This window comes from Aythya marila (assembly GCF_965140915.1).
Source record: "Aythya marila genome assembly, chromosome: 1".
NCBI lineage: Eukaryota > Metazoa > Chordata > Aves > Anseriformes > Anatidae > Aythya > Aythya marila.
In genome coordinates, this window is record NC_139042.1 from 201,272,097 (window position 1) to 201,293,788 (window position 21,692).

Below are 21,692 nucleotides of genomic sequence, written 5' to 3' on the forward strand. Positions count from 1 at the left end.
TTTATTAAGCTTTTTTATTATGCAGTGTTTAAAAAAAACACATTTAGCTAGGAAAAAGGCCGTGGATTGGAAAGCACTTTACCAGCTTATTTTTTGGTTCTGTACTGCATGTAATTTATTTGATTTTCTTTCCATTTCCTTTCCCGTCCTCAAATCCTTGCAAAAGCCTTTCTAAAAGTAAAGCAAAACAGAATAAGACAAAATCCTGCTCCCAATAAGAAGGTACAAACCTCTGAAACTACGGCTCTCCTTTGAGAAATTTCTATTAAGCAAGCAGCGCCTTTGCTGAATATCAATCAGGAAGAGGAGTTGCAGTGTCCTGAAGGGGTGTGCGTTGGTACCTTCTTCATCTGGTCAGAGTCAGGAGGGTCTCTGACAGAGCAAGCTGTCTACCTTTCTGCCACCTCGTCCCTAAGTGAAGCACGGAGAGCCCTTAAAAAGCAGCGTCCGTTTAGTTCAGTGGTATTCTCAGAGGTGTGACTGATGACAGGACGTTAACCCTACCGAATGCTGCAGGCACAAATTGACCAGCTAACCTATTCCTAATTAAAATGTGAAGAAAAACCTATATGTTAACCCTCAGCCCCCACCCTCACGCTGGGTAGCAGTTAAAATCACCTTTGAATTATTCTGGTTATGTTCCTCTAAACTTTTCTCCTCTATCTCTACTTTTTCTGATTGCCACCTGAGCTAAGCTTCAGGCTCCAAACTGCAGAGTGAGGTTGATGTGTAGGGGGTAGTAGGGCAGAAGGGGAACTGAATTTTAAATGTTCTGTCTTTTCCTCTCAGTTTGTCTCTGTGCTAAGGGATTAGAAGAGAGTTTAGCTGAACAGAAAGGTAATTTAGTATTGTAGAGCATTTGTTTCTTAAAAGGCAGCAAACATTTAAATTCCTGTGGGGGGAAAAATTCAACTTCCAGAGTTTTAAGGAAACACATCGCTGGGTTTGGCTCTTGGTAATTTTTTATAGCACTCTTTAGGAGCTGAGACTCTGGGTCTGAGCATAAAAGGGATCTTGTAAGGTCATGAAAGAAGATTGATGTTATCGCAATTTTGGTCTCTGTGATCTTCCTTTCGAATTATTTCTTACTCCTTAGTCTGATGGGTTGCTCTTTCCGACTGGTATATTTTGTTTAACTTCATAAGCAAGACTAGAGGCAAAAAGGGATAAAAGGGATAAAATGGAGTTCATGCTGAGTAATGTAGTTGTGGGAAAGAATAGCGAATATAACTAGAAGCATTTAAAAATATGTTAATTCATCTTCAGAGATTATTAATGCCATTTAGTGCTAAGTGCAAAACAAAAAATGTCTTTGTAGACTTTCTTCCATCATTATCCTAGCTTGTTTATTTGTGATAAGCTCATTTAACTGCTGTCTGCTTTTCCCATTTCCTTAAGTGATATTAACACTCCTCGTTACAGTTCTCACATACAAATTTCACACCTTAAAGTTAGAAGGAAGCTGCACGCTTTTGCTGTAGGTCAGACAGCTTTTTACAGTTCTCAGTGCAGGGTAGTTACTCACCAATTCTTAATCTTTTGCCCTTTCTGTTTCTCAAACTTTGGGTGCCCACACTAGAGCCTCCCATCATAGCAAGGGTGCTTCTTTTTCTGCAATTCCAACAAATCGTAGACTCTAGGTCTTTATACCATCTTAAAACTCTAAATTTTCTGTTCTCTACTTCTTTTCTGTCTGGGGGACAAATCATTCTGGATGTCAGTGCTTTAAATTATACTGAAAGGTGCATGAAATTGAGACTGTGATTTGTGTTGTGTTCGTTAGTGACTGCTGCCAATTGATTCCTTGATTTACAGGTAATTCCTCGTTTGCCTAAAGCTGCTGATGGTATTCAACATACTGAATGGCTGTTATTGTATGCTTGTCCCTTTATTTTTCTTATTTTTGTCTTTAAATTTCATTTGTTTTCTTGCAACTGGAAGCTGTGGAGTTCTGCCTTATGAATGATTATCCCTGGTATTCTGTAAAAATGCCTTTTCTGACATAACGTTTTGACCATACCATGTTGAAGCGAGCTAGAAATGTCTCACAAACTCGACTTTTGGGTACAGAAGTAAGAATGAATGAATGTCAAAAGAAAATTACCATAGGTGTAAAAAATATGACAGTTCAACCTGTGCAGGCTTCCTAATGTATTCAAGTACAAAATTGGATTTAATTGTAAAACATTAAAGCAAGTGCTGAAGTAGAGCTGTTCTACCACTAGGTTGGTCAGAACATAAAGACAGAGGGGATGACTAGAGAAGTGTTTTACTTTTGTGCTGTGTGAATGTGATAGACTCTACAGAATTCATGTATTTATATGCATGTTTTGGATATTGTTGTCTTCAGAGTTGCCATTCTATATTAAACATTTGAAATCACGAGATGACAAATACTTCAGTATAGCTGTACAGACAGGCAGGTTTCTGCTATTTTAGAGCTTGCAATTTTAATCTTCTGTTCTGTACCATTTTCCTAGGAATTGAAGTGTCAAGCACGAGGGTCTTCACCAGACATTAGGCAAATTGATCTTGATGTAAATCGAACATACAGGGATCATATCATGTTTCGAGATAGATATGGTGTTAAGTAAGTAAATTAAATGTTTTGTTTTGTCTTACGGTTCATTTCTGATCTGCCTCTAACTTCTTTGATCTGTCCGAGAATGTTGAATGTAAACTCCAAACTTTCAAAGCAGAGTTGTCTGTGTAATGATGTAATTAATCAGCATTATTACTGCAAAACCAGATGGTCACTTCCAACCAACCAGTATTTTTGTATTATGATGTAGTCAGTATTATTCCAATGAAAGACATTTCTAAACAGATTGTTACATGTTAAAAAGCAAAAAAACTGTTAGAAAGAATGGAAATGCCAATCTAATAAATTCAGATTTATTACACGATCATTTTATTTAACAGTGTATTTTTAAAAACAAAATAATTTTTTACATCTGATATCTTTTATCTTCTCAGAGACTTTAGCTTTCCTTTGTATTTTACATCCCTCCTTTCTTACTTTCTGTCTCAGAACCAAACAGAGCAATATTTTAGATGCGAGCATTTAATTATTTACAAATGCAAGCCTTAATGCTTTTGAATGTCTTCAAAATGTTGTTATTCCTACTGTCATTGGATGAGGAATATTAGGCAGCTGTCATCACTAAAAATGCTTAATAGTGAACTAAGTAGCAATACAAACATCAGCATTGTTGCTAGCGTGCCACATCAGCACCCTGCTGAGATGAAGAGGGTATTTCTTTCCCTTCTGTGACTGTGTTAGTTCACTTTAATCTCTTTTTCTTTCCAAGGCACATTCTACAGTAGTCTGCTGTTTTCAAAAAGGCAATACTCAAAGAGTTATGGGCTTTAATGTGATAATGAAAGAAACATTTTCTTATATTATTCTTCCAGGTATTTTGCAGACAAATTCTAAGCAAGCATGGGAAATTTCTGCAATGGCTGCAGCACAGGATGGAGTACAAAGCAGAAATTCCCAAGCTGAGAGCACTATTCTGTGCAGACCCTGTAGTTTTGATATGTTTCTGCAGTGCTATCTATATTTGAGCTGACATGCCTTGCCTCTCAGTAGTACCGACACAATGACAAGCAAAAATGGCTGTCGTGCTTCTGGGCCTCAGTTAGTTTTTATGGACACATTTTAGGTTTAAGCAGAAGCTCACTACCCCATCAGTTTGGGGTTAACAGAGGCAGAGCCAGCTCCAGTCCTTATGGCTGTGTTGTAAGCATGTCCTCAGAGTCCACAAAAAAGCCTTTGGCTGCACGAGGCAATTTCACACTTGGAATAGATCTTGGAATTACTGTACATGTATTATGCATTTCTAGTGATGGCAATGAAAATTCAGAAGTCTTGCTATATAGCAATGAAATAAGGTCTCCCAGGCAAATCAATAGCTTGTTTGACTTCTTGGTAGACCGTACATTTTGAAGGGTCATTCTTTTGCAGGTCTTTAGGGGTATCATCTACTGTAAATATTTCTGAAATTACCATTATTTTATGTATCTTACTGTGAATGAGATTATGCTCTTATATTCGCTTTCGTACGGTGCAAATTCCCTTAACTGATGACAGAAGATTTGTGTCCTGTTTGGGACCTAACTATTAATTTTCATTTTATCCTTGTAAAATAATTCTCAAGTTTTGTATCTAGGACTTCAGTTTACACTTTTCTTTGGTTACTAAAAAATGGGTAAGCTCCAGTTTCTGCAAGAGGGTGAACAAAAATGCCTTCCTTAATCTAGATATTTTGGTAAAATTCTTCAAGTGTTCATCCTCTTTCTCAATAGAAAAGACTCAGCTTTTTTGCTTAATCTTTTCTTTTATGACCAGCTAGCTTCTGTTTCTGGACACTTGATCAGTGACAGGCAGAGGGAATTTGACTGGGCGCAGAAGACAGCGTGCAAAACTCAGCAGCTAAATTTTATCAGTTGTAGTTGAAAGTAGTCATTCATGTTTCCAAGTTCTACTCACAACAAATCACAGCAAGTAGGTGTGAGTTTAAAAAAGGGGGGAAAAAAAAAAAAAAAAAGAAAAGAAGAATTCTCCACCATTATCCATTCTGATGTCCCATTTTGAGAAGAGTGCAGTTCATATATTTTTGTCCTACTACTTTCACAATTTAGTACCAGGTGACTTAATCTGTTTTTACAGAAAGCAAAAGACTTATATCAAGCTGTTTACATACTTCAAAGTTAGAATTACAGAGATCAGTGTGCTCTGGAGGACTGAGCCATAGGATGGAGAGTCAGAGTTGGAATTGTTTTCCTTCAGTTTGACAGAAAGCAGTCACAAAAGCAGCTTTTAATTTGGGTACCAAGATTAAGACACCTTTGTGCCTGCTTTGTGCATTTCAGTTGTACATGACTGTTTGCAATCAGTAACAGCTGTTAGCGTTCTGCAAACAGAAATCAGCTGTGGGGCGCTTAAAGTTTGTCACTTAGGATAAATCCATTTGAAAGGAGTCCCATCCTGTGTTTTCACTTTCCCCTGCTTGTAAAAATAGTGGTCTGATGCCATTGTCTCCTCCAGGTATTGTAGATGAGATGTTGAATCTTTCAACATGCAAAAATCAGAAAACTGCTAAATGTTATGTTTGGTTTACAATCAGAAGCACGCAGAACTGTAGGATTGGTTTTTGTCCTGCTCTTTAGTGCTAGATGAGTTAAATTGGAGAAACAGGTTTCCAAAACATAGTTCACTAATTTTATGTGTTTCTGTTTTTACAAAAAAAAAAAAATTACAGCATTTTCCTTTTCTACATCTTTCTCCAGGCAACAATCTTTATTCCACGTTTTAGCTGCGTATTCCATATATAATACGGTAAGTTGTGTACTTTCACACTTGGTTTCTCTGAACATGCTGTAAGATAATTTGCAATTCTGTATCCTCTTTCTCCCTCAAAAAAACACATTTCAGAGACCTTTGGAAGTACAGAAAAATACGTGATTTGTCTGTAGACATGTTTTGAGCTACTGAAGTTAAAATGAAACAAAACATCTTGATTATGAGTATCGTAGTGGGCAGACTGAACAGTGCACACACTTTGACTGCAATTAAGTATCGTGTCTAATAAGAAAAATGAATTTGTGCTGGGGTTTTATACTACTGATATTTTCCCCTATTGTATTATACGCCTCCAGTTAAGATCATGTGAATAATGGGAGGGAAAACACGCTGCGGAAAGGTTGGAGTAAGCAGGCATATTTTGTAGCCTGGAGGGTTCTGACAAATGGAAATGGTTTTAAAGGTTGCATCTTCTTTACTTAAGCCCTCTTTTAGATATGCTCCAATGCATGTGTCAGAGTACATTCTGGTACTAAATTTGGTCTTGGCTGTAATCCTGAATGAGGATTTCTTGAAGTGGAGTTTCTAGACTATGTCGTAAGGGTTAGAAACTTACCTATTTTGTAATGTCTTTTGGCTGTATGCTAAAAATAGAAGAAAGAGAAATACGATCATGTCCACATTTAACTGTGTTTCATGCACTGCCTCCTGCCTTCACTGTGTCCATTTTGATTATCTTTGTACATCTTTCATTTTACATCCATCACTGACGCCTTACAATTTGATGTAAAATACATAATGTTAAGAGTAAGGAAGTGAAGCTAAGCACTAATTAAATACCACTTCATTTCATTTTTCAAAGTTCTAGGAAATGTGGCTTTTCTTTCCTGCTTCAGTTTGTTTCCTCACAGTTCCTTAGCCCATAAATGAACTTTCATTGCTAGAATTTGTTGTCTTTCACTTACTGAGTTACCTCAAGCATTTTGTTGCAAGTTTCAAACACTGAGAAATAAAACTTGGGAAGGAGGAACTTCCTTTATATATCTTTGGTGGAACATTGGATTAATATCTTCAAATTGCATGAAAAATACTGCTTAAAATCAACTGTTACAATATAGATGATGGGAATACTGTAGTGAGTTTTGAGTTTGCTTTTATGTTGCATTTTTCTTAATGTGTCACAGTTCTCTTATGCTTTGGTTTTATCTCTAGAACAAAGCTCTTTTTAATAAGATTTAAATTTGAAAACCCTTATTCAACTATTAATTCATTCTCCTTAGAAATGTTTTATCAGTGGGGCTATCTGAGCAGTGCAATGATAGTGACAGTTGGTTCCTGCCGTAAGAGTCAAAATTAATAGTGGAAGGGATGCTCAAATTTATCTCTGGAACAAGATTTCTTTTTCTTCACATTTAATAGCACATTGCTGCTACACTTGAACAGGTTTATAGTTATAGGTCATTCCTGAAAACTCCTGTGTTATCAAATGGTGCCATGACTGTAAACAAACCAAAACAACTTCCTCTGTTCCAGAGGCAAATTGCAACTAAACGGAAAATACATCCATTCTGAAGTAAAATGATCTAATTACTAGAAATTATTAATAATAAAACTGATTTTGTGAATCAATAGAGGGTCCTAATGACCAATCCAAACCTAAAGTTTACTTTTCAGATTGATGGTTGTATGTCATCCCTTCTATCTATCAATATTTTAAATATTTAAAAGTTAAATGTTTGTGCTGGCACCAAGGTTAGAGAATCTATACCATCAGGGCAGGCAGCTTCTTTGCTACCTTACTTGAAAGAAAACTTAACAACTCATAGGTGGGGGTCTTTTGCTTTCAGGATTTTAATATTTCTCATTTTCTAATTTTCAGGAAGTTGGATACTGTCAGGGAATGAGCCAGATCACAGCTTTGCTCCTTATGTACATGAATGAAGAAGATGCCTTCTGGGCCTTGGTGAAACTGCTCTCGGGTCCGAAGCACGCTATGCATGGTACGGAGTGTCACATCACTTAGTATATATTAGGTTTCAACCAACCCTATTTAAGTTGTAAATTATTTGAAAATGGAGCTATGCTGTTCTATGTATATGTTCAAAGTAAGACATAACTGGAGCTTTATCCTGAGGTGACACTGGATGTTACAGAAGCTCACTCATACTTCTAAGTAATTGCTTTTGTACGGGGGTATCTTCCAAATAGTTCTTGATGAAAATCAGATGATGCATTTCTTAATCTCTTAAGAAAATGTAACTAGTTGAAAGCTGGTTATATAGATGTCTATATAGCAGGATAATACTAACAGAAACCCGATACAGAATATGTTAAATAGCATTTTGGCTATGCCATCATTTGGCATGACGGGAATCCGTAGTTTAAAAAAATACTACTAAAAAAAATATATATATACAAAAACCAGTATCATAGAATGGCTTGGGTTGGAAGGGACCTTAAAGACCATTTAGTTCCAACCCCTCTGCCATAGGCAGGGATGCCACCCACTAGATCATGTTGGCCAAGGCCCCACCCAACCTGACCTTGAACACCTCCAGAGATGGGGTGCCTCACCACCCTTATAACGAAGGATTTCTTCCTGATGTCTAGTCTAAATCTATCCTCTTTTAGTTTAAGACTACCAGCGAAGTCCAAGGCAAAGTAGTTTTTAAGTACCTCAGCTTTCTCCATGTCTGTTGTTACCAGTTCTCAGTCTACATTAGTCAGAGGCACTACACTCTCCCTAGTCTTTCTGTTGCAGCCAGTGTACCTGTAGAACCCCTTCTTGTTACTCTTTGCATCCCTTGCCAAATTTAGTTCTGTCAGTGCCTTGGCTTTCCTGATCCCATCCCTGCACAGACAGCGTTTCTGTACTCTTTCCAGGGCACCCAGCCCTGTTTCCACCGTCTGTGCATTTCTTCCTTTTGCCTCAGTTTGACCAGCAGATCCTGCTTCAGCCATGCCAATTTCCTACCTTCCTTGTTTAATTTATTACATACGGAAAAAGAGAGAGCTCTTGTGCTGCAAGAAAAATATCCTTAAAGAGGTGCCGTCTCTGATCAGATCCTCTGCCCCTAAGGATCGTGTCCCATGGGATCTCATCCACTAATTCTTTGAGCAGCTGGAAATTCACTTTTCTAAAATTCAGGGTCTGACTTTGCTCTTAGCCAGGCTCGTATCCCTTGAGATCACAAAATCAACCAGGGCGTGAGCACTGCAATTTAGGCTTCCTTCAGTCTTAACCTCTTTAAAGAGCTCTTCTGCAATGGTGAGCACCAGGTCCAGTAACACTTGTCCTCTGGCTGGGTTGTCTAATACCTGGACGAGGAATTTGCCCTCTACACACTCCAGAAGTCACCTGGATTCCTCACTGCCTGCTATGTGGCTTTCCCTGCAAACATTCGGGTGGTTGAAATCCCCCAGGAGGATGACAGCCCATGAGCATGATGCTTCCCGGAGTTGGAGCAAGAAGGCCTCATCAGCAGGCTCCTCTTGATCGGGCGGCCTGTAGTAGACCCCCACCACAAGGTGTCCTTTGGTCCTCCTTCATTTTTACCCACAGGCTCTCATCCTGTTCTTGGTTGTTTCTCAGAGGGAACTCTTCACAATCTACCCATTTCTTTACATAGGGGACGATGCCCCCACCTTTCTTTCTCTGCCTGTCTCCTGTAAAGCTTTCAGCCCTCCACTGCAATGTTCCAGCTGTGTGATTCATCCCACCACGGTGCCGTGGTAGCAATTAGATCATAGATTTCTAATTGCACCGTGGCTTCCAACTCCTTCTGCTTGTTTCCCACTGTGAGCATTAATCTCGGCTTTCTTGGTTTTCTCTTTCCCTCATGCAGCATTTCCTGCTCTCACTGTCTTGTTACTTTTGTGTTATTGGTTGTTCTCTCTTTCCGTGTGAAATTCAGTATGACCAATGCATATTGCAGGGATAGAACAACTCTAGGAATTCCAGCATCTGTCATTAATGAGTGATTCAGAAAGCTGTAGCTCTTGGGAGCTTGAAAAAAAATAAATGTTATTTAGCGTTTGGGATTTTTAACATTCCCAACAGGCTCTGGTTCCTTTTCCCTGCTTAAGACTTTCACATACCATGGTAGCTTCCTATTTTGTTCAGAGTTCCTGGAGTCCGACACGATGTGCTACTTGGCTGTTTTTCTGTTTGCACTTCCTCAAAGCCATTGCCTTTTTGACCAAAGAAACTGGGAAGAAAAAAAAGTCTTCTGATGAAGAGATCAGTGTCATACAAGAAATTTGAATTCAAAAAGAGCCAAGGACTTGCTTGGAGATTTACGCAATGGTAACACAGACTAAGACAATCTTACAGAAGCCAATATCTCTAGATTTAGTAGTAATCAAAACCTATAAAAATAAAACTGCGTAAAAGGATTCTTCTCAGTGATGAAGATTTTTAATTTTTTTTGGAGAAAGTGTTTAGATCAACTAGTATACCAAATCAGTTGATCTGATTTTGATACATGGGAGTTTCACATAGATGTAGTCACCTTTTTAAGATGCTATAGGCTGTTAAACAGGATTTGAAAACTTTTTCCAGATTTTAAGTCTTAGTGGTTGGTCTACAACTCTTTTTTTTTTTTTTTTTTTTTTAAAAAAAAAAAAAAAAGAAAAAAAAAAGAAAAGAAGTCCTGACCTTGGAATGTGATGGTAATGGAGAACTCTACCATGAATGTCCCTTGCTGATTTTTGTAGTCACCATTTGAACTTGCTGTGGTGAACCAAGAGGGTTCATATGGCCGCTGGTGATGTTAGACAGGCAGGTGTAGTCATTCTGGATCTGGATAGGCTGCACCGATGGGCTGAGGTCAACTGCATGAAGTTTAACAAGGCCAAGTGCCGGGTCCTGCACCTGGGGCGCAATAACCCCAAGCAGAGCTACAGGCTGGGAGAGGAATGGTTGGAGAGCTGCCAGGCAGAGAAGGACCTGGGAGTGATGGTGGACAGTCGGCTGAATATGAGCCAGCAGTGTGCTCAGGTGGCCAAGAAGGCCAACGGCATCCTGGCTTGTATCAGGAACAGCGTGACCAGCAGGGCTAGGGAGGTGATTGTCCCCCTGTACTCAGCTCTGGTGAGGCCGCACCTCGAGTACTGTGTTCAGTTTTGGGCCCCTCGCTACAAGAAGGACATCGAGGTGCTTGAGCGGGTGCAGAGAAGGGCGACGAAGCTGGTGAGGGGCCTGGAGAACAAGTCCTACGAGGAGCGGCTGAGGGAGCTGGGCTTGTTCAGCCTGGAGAAGAGGAGGCTCAGGGGTGACCTTATCACTCCTTTTAGGTACCTCAAGGGAGGCTGTAGCGAGGTGGGGGTTGGCCTGTTCTCCCACGTGCCTGGTGACAGGACGAGGGGGAATGGGTTTAAGTTGAGCCAGGGGAGTTTTAGGTTAGATGTTAGGAAGAACTTCTTCACTGAAAGGGTTGTGAGGCACTGGAACAGGCTGCCCAGGGAAGTGGTGGAGTCACCATCCCTGGAAGTCTTCAAAAGACGCTTAGATGTAGAGCTTAGGGATATGGTTTAGTGGAGGGCTGTTAGCGTTAGGTTGGAGGTTGGACTCGATGACCTTGAGGTCTCTTCCAACCTAGAAAATTCTGTGATTCTGTGATTCATTCACTGTTTATATTGAAGAAAAAAAACAAGCACCTTGCCTATATTAGTAATGTGCAACCTGACATTTAAATTTGTGTCTCTGAAGTACTAAACCTGTATGAATCAGGGAGTAAATTTTATAGCTTATAAGCTGTGTGCTGAATTGCGTAATTGGTAACTAGAAAGAACTGGCTTTTGGTTGCTTTTTTTTTTTTTTTTAAATCCTAGGAATATTAAGTTGCCATACTAAATTTATTTAGCCACATTCCCTTTTTCTCATGGTGACCAGCAACAGATGCTCATGGAAGTTGGCTTTTTCTTTAGGTGATCTTCCCTCTTGGCTGATCTGACCTAGTATTATAATCTCATTGACACTGAACTGGTTGTATGCGTTGATAATTTCTGTCCCTTCTTAACCTTTCCCAGATTTTCCATTACTCTTTCAGGATGGCTAGGACTTCAGCTTGCTCACAATGTGGACAAATGCCACACGTCAAACAGCACAGAGCCCAGCACAAGCTCTTCTGTAACTTCATGGGTCATTACTCTCTGCTGTGAAGCTTTTTTGTCTCTTGCATTGTACTGCCTATTAACTCATTGGATAAGCTGCTTTAGGAGATGGACTGAAGAGATAAAGCCACTTTGCTGACAGAACCGATCAAGTACCTTTGGAAAGCCAAGTAGGCAATATCCACTGCTCTCTGTCTTTACATGCTCCCTCATTTCTTCAAAGGAAGTCCTGTAGATTTGGGACATGATCTCTTTTTGTAAAAGCCATATTGATTCTTCTCTGATGCTCAGTATCCATCTGTGTGTCCACTTTTCCCTGTTGTAATAGTTTCTGCTATTTTTCTCTTAACAGATACTGGAGTGAAAACTTACTTAAAATAGGTGATGTCATCTCAGCCACTTTCCAGGCCTCTGGTATTTTAAGCAAGAGATTTCATAAAATAGGTTTTTCAGGTAGTTGATTCTTCAGTTCTTTTAGAGTTATTTAGGATCCTGACTTGGGAAAATCTTCACTGTCTTCCGTACAGAAATTTAACTTGTGTATGGGCCTTATCATCGTTGAGCACTTTCAACAAGTCTTGATAAACAGTTGAACCTACGATACTCTGTCAAGCTTTCTGCTTTGAAGGTGTTTGAAAACAGGTTTATTAGTATGGTTTTGTTTTTCCTTTTTTAAGTTCTTTTTGGAGGGAAGCTTACTTCTTCATATTTTTATGCTGCTGGTGTTTGATCATTACTGTTTTTCTGACTTGAACATAACTTCAACTTTTCAAAAGATCTTCTTTGAATGGTCTTTTATCCTGCAGTGTAGCTGTGTTTTACATTTCTCAAGTTGTCTGAGTAGTATTATGATTTTGATCTGAGTCTTTCTCTTAGCTTTTCTGAAAACAAGTGGAAGAGGATCTTAGCGCTTTACTTTTCTAGTATATTATCCATAAAGCTACTCAAGATTTTATATATGCCCTTAGTTTCACTTGTGTTAGCAAGCTGTCTTTACATTATGCTGTAAATTTGTGATATTTGCCTTGGTAGAATACCCCTCGTCTGTCTTTATGACCTTTTCTCCTGTGCAGGCATTTCAAGTAGCTGCCTACACTCTTTGCTTTTCTATCGTGAATTTGCAGGGCATATTCCTGGTTTATGTCTTTGTGCTTTTAGCAGTTTAGGGTTTCCTGTTTTCTTAAAAAATAATTAAAATTTGGGTTTCTGCAAATCCACGTGAAGTAGACAAGTGTATGATTGAAGCAAACTGAAATCATCTACCATCATTAATCTGATAATAGTCACCAAGCAAAGGCGTTGATGTTTCACTGTAGTCACTTAGGCAGGAGTATGTGTGTATCCATACACGGACATAATAGTATTGCTATGAATATCTGTTCAGATCCAGTGGTCTGTAGAAGAGTAATGTTCTCAGAGCTCTGAATTTCTTTTTTGCCTTATATTGCTGTCATTTTTATGGTACGTAAACCTGTTACATGCTCAAATTCTTCTCCTAGGTTTTTTTATTCCTGGTTTTCCAAAACTGTTGAGGTTTCAAGAACATCACGACAAAATACTGAAAAAGTTTTTGTCCAAACTTAAGCAGCATTTGGTAAGTAGTTACAGCACAATAAATGGAATACTATTTTACAGCTTGCTGCCTTATTTTTAGTCTCTATTTAAAAAGTTCTTATAAGAGGAGTTGATGGTCCTTATAAAATTTGGACAGAGTAGTATTTTCTCAAAGGTAAATGTTGCACAGCATCTCTTCTAATGCTCTTAAACAAGAAATAACACTTTATTTTTTATTAATTTTGTCTGTATTTGTTCCAAACAAAGAATAATGGCCATATTTTATTTTTCTAGTGGGAAGAAAATGCTCTCCTTAGTCGTAAAGAATTTTCTTTTACAGTCTGGTTAGGTCTGCAAGAATCCTTCTCCATATCTTAAACAGTAGTGTAAAAACTGCTCAGCTGCAGCAACATCTTCAAAGAGATCACTTTGAAGAGAGCTGTTTACAAACATTGCCTTCCCAGGACTATATTATTTTCTGTTTTGGTGTTTTTATCTCCCTAAGAAAAAAAAAAACAAATTTGAGAACAACCTAGCACCTTGGCAGTGATAAATAGCATCTAATGTGTGCCTCATGTCTTGTAAACTAGAATTTAATATCTTTTTTAACAACATGCTGTAATACTAGCTCATAACATTGAATTAGGCAAATCTGGTTTAAAAAAAATAAAAAATGTTAGGAGGTCAAGCCCAAATTAGTCCTAGAAGACAATCTTGTACTTTTTTAAAAGAAAAAATCCTTTAGCAAATCCTTGCAAAAATTTTAACAACAACAAAAAACAGCAGTTCTGTAACTGACTTGGCTCTGAAATGGAAGTTGTAATTTTAATTTTTAAAGCACACGATAATGATTCTTATCAAAAAATGTTGTAGTACTCTGATTTTTGAGATTTTCATGTTTCAGGAACAAAATATATAGCAATCCCAAGAAGATTGGTTGATAATGTATATGAGTGCTGAAAGGCCTGTATACTAACTGCAAATGCAAAAATAATTTCATATGATTGAGGTGATACAGGTTATGGCTGGCATAATATCTGGTTTTGTATATTGCTTATATATTCATTATTGCTGCATTTAATAATACAGAAGAACTGTTTTTTTTGTTCGTTTGTAAATATTTTTAAAACTTTTGTGTTTTTTACAGGACTCACAGGAGATGTCCACTAGCTTTTACACAACAAAATGGTTTTTCCAATGTTTCCTTGATCGTGTGAGTATACTTTCCATTTTCTACATCTTCTATTTCTAATCCAGGGTTGGGACAGACTGTTTTCACACTGTTGCTTGTTTCTTTCATTGCAGACCCCCTTTACATTAAGCCTCAGGTTATGGGATATCTACATACTTGAAGGAGAGCGGGTTCTCACTGCTATGTCATACACAATTATGAAGCTACATAGAAGTAAGAAATCTCTCAAATATTTGAATGCTAAACATACATTCATCTGGTTTCATTCTTATTTTGTGTAGCCTTTGTGTTAAAATCTTAGTTTCCTGTTTGCTTTATGCTATTTTTTACAAGCGTCTTTCTCTCCTCATGAAAAAATAGAGCAAAACCTTTCTTTTATTAATGTGTGATTGCCAAAGAAAAATTGTATTATCTTGGCAGCAGGCTTCTAGATGGTGTTACACTTGCCTAAAAATCGTAATTATGTTAAATGATAAGACAAGTACAGTTGAGCATAGGACTTTAAAAACTTAAATATTTTTTTGTATTCGTATTTGAATGCAAGTGACTCAGAGAAATAAAATACCTATTACAGAAAGAAAGTTAATTAAACATCGACATAGGTTGAGCTGTGGTGCTGATTAAAAAATGGGAAAAAAATAATCTAGTTCCATGGTTTAGAAATGGCTTGCTAGCCACTACAGGATTTCATTTAATAAAATAGTGCTAAAAGAATCTAGAAAAGGTGATGTCTTGTGCCCATAAATACCTGAAACTCTATCAGCAAACAATTCAGCAGTGAAGAATCATCAGTGTATATCTAATTTTTATACTGATTTTTGTCCAAGAACGTCATTAAAATTCAGCTTTTCTGTAGGTTGGATGGCCTTTTCTTCCATATCTTGCCTACAGGGAAAATAAGATAGGACTTTTGAGCAGAATTGTCCAAAGCGTTTATGCCTGCATGGCTTCCCATAGTGATTTAGCACATTAAGCTCCAATTTTGAAGATCCGTGTTACCTTCTAAATATTCTTGGGCATTTCTCAGGAGACCAAGTTAGCTCAAGTTTGACAAAGTCCTGTGGGACTTTGGCTTTTTATTTCACAGAGAGTCATGTAAATTCAGAGGTCAACATGGAGCTCTTTGCAGAATTGGAGTTTTGTTTGCTAGCTTATCCTCCTTAAACTGTAGTAACGCTGCATCATTGTCTCGCTGCAGTGTGTTCATTAGGATGTTCATAAACAGCTTTGAAAAACATTATATTTCTTAATTGTACTTTGAACAGCTAAACATTTGGGGGCAAATTGTTAGGCTTAGCATTTTGATTTATTGTCTTTATTTGCAAATAGACATCTGCTTGAAATTTTTCTGTGTTCGCTGTTCTTCTTATGGGAAGACCTGAGCAAAACTTCTGGGTGGAGGTTTGCTTTCTTAGCAAGTACGTAGCAACTTCCTCCATGATCAAAACACCAAGAGTTATTTTATGGCAACAGAGGAGAGGTGAGAGGACTTGCATAGAAGTTGACAGAAGATGGATTCTGATCTATTTTCCGGTCTTTACTTGTATTATCTACCATTAAAAACATTGAATGTATGGCTGTGCAATCCAAGTTCCATTGTGTAACACATGTCAAGAGAATTTTTATTACAGTGGCAAAAGCATTTTTGATGGTTTGTGTATAGAAGTTTAGCATTCTGGAACTTTTGATGGCATATGTAGGCTTAAAGTAACAGTATGGATATGGGGTTACAGCCTAGCAAGCAAGATATGTTTGTGTGGGAAACATGGCCTTACAACTATGTAAAAGGGGGAGAAAATCTGATAACTGTAAAATGACTTTCAAAATATAACCTGTATTAATTGAAGCAGCAAAAAATGCCCAACGCATTGGTACTAAAGTGTGAACTGCCACCATCATTTCATTCGAAGTTTAATTCAGTTGTGAATCAGAATACCTTAAATGCCAATTTTTAAACTGTTTTACTGCTTTCAAACCTTTCAAACAGAGATGATGTATATTGTAAAGGTCTATGCCAGTGTTGTGTAAGTCAGGGATGCAGGCTGGAAAATGAAGACCTGAAACTATTGGATATAACTTAAGCAGGATAAAGGCAGATGACTTGCATTTAGTTGTGTGAAGATGCCCCTTTTTGGGAAACGTTGTTTCTAGCAGAGAATGATTAGTAGAAAGCACTTACATTTAAAGTTGCAAGTGAATTTCTGATGCATTCTGTAGATTTTTTAATGTAGAATTCTATTTTCTGCTTAACTAATAAGCCTTTTCATTCTACTTTGACAACAGGAACATCTAATATTTTACGTACATTTCTGAAGTTTAATGTTCATAATCACAAGATATTTTTGTTCATAATACTATTTTCTTCTTGTAGAGCATCTGATGAAATTACAAATGGAAGAGCTTGTAGAATTTCTGCAGGAGACTCTAGCTAAGGATTTCTTCTATGAAGATGACTTTGTAATAGAGCAGCTCCAAAATTCTATATCAGAATTGAAACGAGCGAAGCTGGATTTACCAGTAGCTGGTAAGACACTTGTACACCTACATTTTAGATACTTGGAGCTTTTCACACGGTGCCCATCTTAAAAATGCTAAATCATGATGTTAAAGACTATGGAAACAGTTGTCTCTTCATCACTGCATAGTTATTTCTGCCAAAATATTTTACCATTTAAAATCAACACTCTTCATTTTATGAGTTTGCTTTTTTTGCTAATGGCAAAGCACTTTAAAACACACCAGGTTCTAATAATTTTATTAATTTGGTTTTATGAAATGGAAATATCCGTAAGATAGAAGATTAAATATCAGGGTTTCCAACTGTTTGAAGCAACACTGTTGTCTGAGAATACAAATTGTTTTGTAGCTTGAATAGTAGGTATGGAACAAATGTCAGGCCAAATAGTTTCTTCTATCGGTCCAATCCATTTTTTAGAATTCTTTGCAGGTGATACACCTTTTGGGTGTTCAGCTGAATTATTTTCTTCATTTCTTCTTAGCCTTTGTGTTCATGCATTTCAGTTGCAGAGCAGAGACTGTAGTTTCTCAGGACACTACATAAGATGTGTCTATAGGGTCTCTTCTTCCTGTTGAGAGATTATTTTCTATTACTGCCCTCACAATATTTAAATTAAATTTTCTTGTGATTATTCTTAGTTCTTTTTTTATCCTTGCTCATTTGTAAAATAGTATGTGAGAAAGAAACATGCCTTAAAATTTTAAAAAATATGGCAAAAATGGCCTTAACATAACTTTATTAAGTTGTTATGGTTAGCTTACAGAAGTTCAGAAATGTCAGAACAAAGGTTGCCTATGTAGTCTTGTTGTGATAGTGTAATCGTGAAGCTCTTCCATTTTAGAACTTCATTTTCTGTTCTCGTATTTGTATACACTCATTTATTGCGTGTAGTATTGGGCTGTTTCAGGGCTCCTCATCACAAATAGGTACCTGTTCTAGTTCTAAAGCATGCAGTCAGATGCCTTGTGTGTCTGTTTCCCATCATCTTGGCTTCTTGTCCCAGTTTCTCTTGCTCCTATTCTTATGTTTTTCCCTCATTCTGACATTTCTCCCAGCACACTTTATCCCACCCACCATAGGTCTAAGTCTTGTTCTCACTTATCTCATCTGCTCAGTTTTCTTGTTCCTTGTAACGCACACACTCCATGTCCAGTTAGTCTGCAGCTCTTTTCCTCATTACTGCTTGTGCTGCTTCTTCCTCTTTCTAATCACAGCCTTCCCATCCTGCTTTCTCCTCATCCTTTTTCCCCAAGCTAGGTTGCAACATTTTCTTATTCTTCAGAGCAAGTTGCTCTTTTCAGCACCACTCTTCAGTTGTCTGCTTTGGCAGACATCTTGTCTCAGCTGATGCTTCATCACGGTGACTGGCGGTGGATAAATATGTTAATGGACAACTTTGTCTTTTAGCATCAATTCCACTCCATCATGCTAGAAGAAGATAGGATCATCAGAGTGCTCCGTTACATTTTAAATACTGTGTTATCCGTGATTGTGTGTGAAGATTTTTTGCCCCCTTTCAGAAACTCAATGTACTTGTAGTTGGGTAGGTTTTTTGTGGATGTGGTAAAGCAAATTTTACCAGTGGGGAGTTTATTTTCCACTTGAAAAGTGGAAAAAGCGTGGTACTGAAAGAATTATGAAACATTTTGTAGTTTGATATGTTTGAATGAATTAATGCTTTTTTTTTTTTTTTCCACCCTGGAAAATCACATATATGCAACTTGTGTTGAGAGTTTCTGTGGCAAATACAGAATTTACTGTAAATTTTCTTGAAAGAAAAAAATGAAGGCTGTTCCAGACTGACTTATGTCTTAAGGCTTTTCTTGTGAGAGAAGGCAAAAAGTCTTCAAGTGAAGTTATGTTTGAGAGTACTCCTAGATCTTGAAACAATTAAAGGAGGCTGTACCTGACATTAAGAGCCACAAAGTGGTTATCTTGCAATGCAGTAACAGAAAGTGTGAGGCACAGGGAGTTGTCTTGTGGAAACAAAAAACAGAATTTAGTGAATGCATCTTCTTGACATGGAGTGCAAGTTGTGTGGTTTCATATTTTGTACGTCTAGGAGTGACTCTTGATGTGACTAGCTGGCAAGACAGTAATTGTTTTAATCCGTATAAGTTCGTTCTTTTAGAAAGCTAAAGCAATGTCAGTGTCAAAACATGTCTTCTTTTCCAACACGAGTGAGGAAGGTTGAGTATTAAAATACAAATAAGAAAAACAAAGCCAAAGTAAAGTATATTTTGGTGCTGGATGAGGAAGTGAGGCTTTTTCTTTTTCATTTCAAAGTAGCCTGGGAAAGCCTCTCTGTGTAGTATATTTTTGCCAGGGGTAAGTGGGAACATTACTTAACCTTTCACAAAATAAATATGAAATGCCTTTATCCTAATCCTTGGAAATCTAGCTGATTTGTCTGCTGTTATCTGTAGTTGAGTGAGGCTGTCTCATTTGTTCTTCATATGAATTTCACAAGCCTTTGATTTTTTTTTTTTTACTGTTCATTTTGGTTTTACTAATCACTGTCTTCAGGCAGTAATATTTTTCTGCAGGTTCTCAGCATTCTCTAGACATTCAGCTTCAGCTTTGCTTATGTGTACGTCTGATTACTCTCTCTTCTACCTTGAGTGTCTTTACTATTTTTCTTTTAGTTTCACATAAAACTTATGAAAACATTATACATCATGAAGTAATACACACACAAAAAATCAAACTGTTCATTTAAGTATCCTTTGTAGCTTGAGAAAATAATGTTTATTTTAGTTTTCTCAGCTGAAATCAGAACACTACTTCCTGTCTTGTACTTTTTTGCACTGAGCAATAATTACACCTTTAATAATTAAGAACTAAAGTAAAAATTAATGTTAGAAAAAAAAAATCTTCATCTTACAGTTGCATTAGTATCAGTCATCCAGGAATAGCAGTGAGCTAATTGAGCTCTGTGGAATTTTCCATCTGGCATCCTTTGTTAGGCTGTATAGATTTTCCTGCCCTAGTAGGGTAAACTGTGGTAGGATATTAAGAGGTAATAATTTTTGTGTTGCTTTAAAGTGGAAGTCTGCTTATGTCTAACGTAGCTTTCTCTGGCTTGCTTCTTCCAGGGAGGGAAAGGACTTGATTCAACGCTTTCTTACTGATAAAGCCAATAAAATGCTCAGCCAGAACATTTGACATTCCAGGGGCACAGTTGAATTGATCATGCTAATTTTGGATGTCAGCTAAATGGCTTTGCCAGTATTAGGACTATTTTGCATAAACCAGACCACAGATTTTTATGCCTTTCTGTAGTAATTTCTGGTGTAAGTGCTGTCCAGAATAGGATAGCCTGTACCGAGTGGCTGCAAGCTTCAAAGGATGGCTCATAACTTAAATACTGTTCTCAAAACCCAAGGTAGGCATCCATGTTTCAGTGACTATATGGAAACCTCAGAGTGTATGGGTAAATGTGCTGCTTGTTGTCGAGTCCTCAGAGGGCCACGATGTGACAGCTATATGTAGAAACGGTCCTATAAGGTACTTCTCCTCGAGTTTTTTTAGTAAAAAAAAACCAACAGATTTTCTAGGTTGACTGGAACATTATGAAGTGTGGTACCAAAGCAGGCTCTTGAGCAGCACAGTCATATGTATGGTTTAGGATTTACATCTTCTCAAGTAGCTAGATCTGACACAGAGTGGCCAATCTCTTCCTTAATTCCTTAATTCAAGGACTGTGAAAAGAATTTCATTGGTAGATGCCATTGTTTCTCTTTTTTTCTTTTGTTGGTTCAGATACTTTCCTTGTCCAAGTTCTTGAAATGCTCACCCACGTTTTGATTTAAGATGTCCTGAAGGACAGAGAGATCCTGGGTCTTTTTATTTTTTAACTGAAAGTTAAATAGACCATATAGCAATGGAGAAGGCCTTAAATTTGAGGCGCAAGACCTGGTTTAAAGAAATATTGCCAAATTTGAAAGCTGCCATTGTCCTTTTGCTGAACTTAGTGCATGGTAACACCTCCTTTAAACCCTCAGTTCTTTTAGTTCTCCCAGTCTTTCCTGTATTTAGGGACAACTAGTAAAATCTGAATCTTTTATTTGTCATAATTTTTTAAATGTATACCTGCTATTTTTCTTTAAAGGTATATTTTAGTAAATTTTTATGACTACCTTTTATTAAAATCTTTATCTATTTTAAATACTCTTTGGTACTCAAATAATGTCTGTTTTCTGCTCTTAATACATATTTTGATGGCCAAAATAATGCAAATATGTAAGTCAGCTTGACTTTGTTTCTGATGGTGTATCTCTTTGGGTTGTGTTTTATTTCAGAGGAACTTTGGATTTTTCACTTGTACTTGAAGAATACACAAGTAGCTATTTCATACCACGTGCTTTGCATTTTAATCAACTAATTTTTCTGCCTTGTTTCTTGTGTGTTATGACTTTTACAAGATTATGAAGGAAATTGGCCTATGAAATTATACTAATACATATTATTTTCAACCATTTTAGACATTGGCTTTGCATCATTTCAAAATCTTTACTGCTTAAAACTTGCATGCTTTTGTTGAATAAGATCCAGATAGTTACATTGGTTATTTTTCACAGCCTTAGCTTGAACTGAATTTTCAAGAAAGTTTATTTTATGGAAGAAATGTGGAGATAGGGCTATGAAATGAAAAAAAAATGAAAAGTGGTTAATTTTAGAATTTATTTATTTTTTTACAAAGACCACTTACAGACTTACAGCTAGTTACCCGTAGCTTCGGACCGATGACCAAGTTTGTTATATTTTTCTATTGTTTCACTAAATGCAGATATTTATAAAGTAAGGTTTTGTTATTGTCAGTACTACAAAAGTATTACACAGCAGCAGAAAGACAAAGAGTGTATTTTGCTCTACCATCATCAAGTTGTCAAGCAAGGTTTCATTTCAGTATCTCCTCCCTGGCATATAAAGGAGGAGGAAGAGAGTGACTTTCAGGCAGCAGCTTGAGCTTCTTGTGCAGACACTTAAATTTCTTTAAAATTCTCTTG

At 37.3% G+C, this 21,692-nt stretch overlaps 1 protein-coding gene across 11 annotated transcripts in view; it reads left to right on the top strand.

Moving 5' to 3' along the window:
* The window catches only part of USP6NL (USP6 N-terminal like), a 156,495-nt gene that overhangs the window by 125,873 nt on the left and 8,930 nt on the right, over positions 1–21,692 (top strand). For all 11 annotated transcript variants that reach the window (XM_082771968.1, XM_082771969.1, XM_082771970.1 and 8 more), the window contains 7 exons: positions 2,481–2,590; positions 5,293–5,341; positions 7,185–7,305; positions 12,919–13,013; positions 14,121–14,186; positions 14,279–14,378; positions 16,537–16,689. In XM_082771968.1, the coding sequence (XP_082628094.1) occupies positions 2,481–2,590; positions 5,293–5,341; positions 7,185–7,305; positions 12,919–13,013; positions 14,121–14,186; positions 14,279–14,378; positions 16,537–16,689 (694 nt within the window). The remainder of the gene's footprint in view (positions 1–2,480; positions 2,591–5,292; positions 5,342–7,184; positions 7,306–12,918; positions 13,014–14,120; positions 14,187–14,278; positions 14,379–16,536; positions 16,690–21,692) is intronic.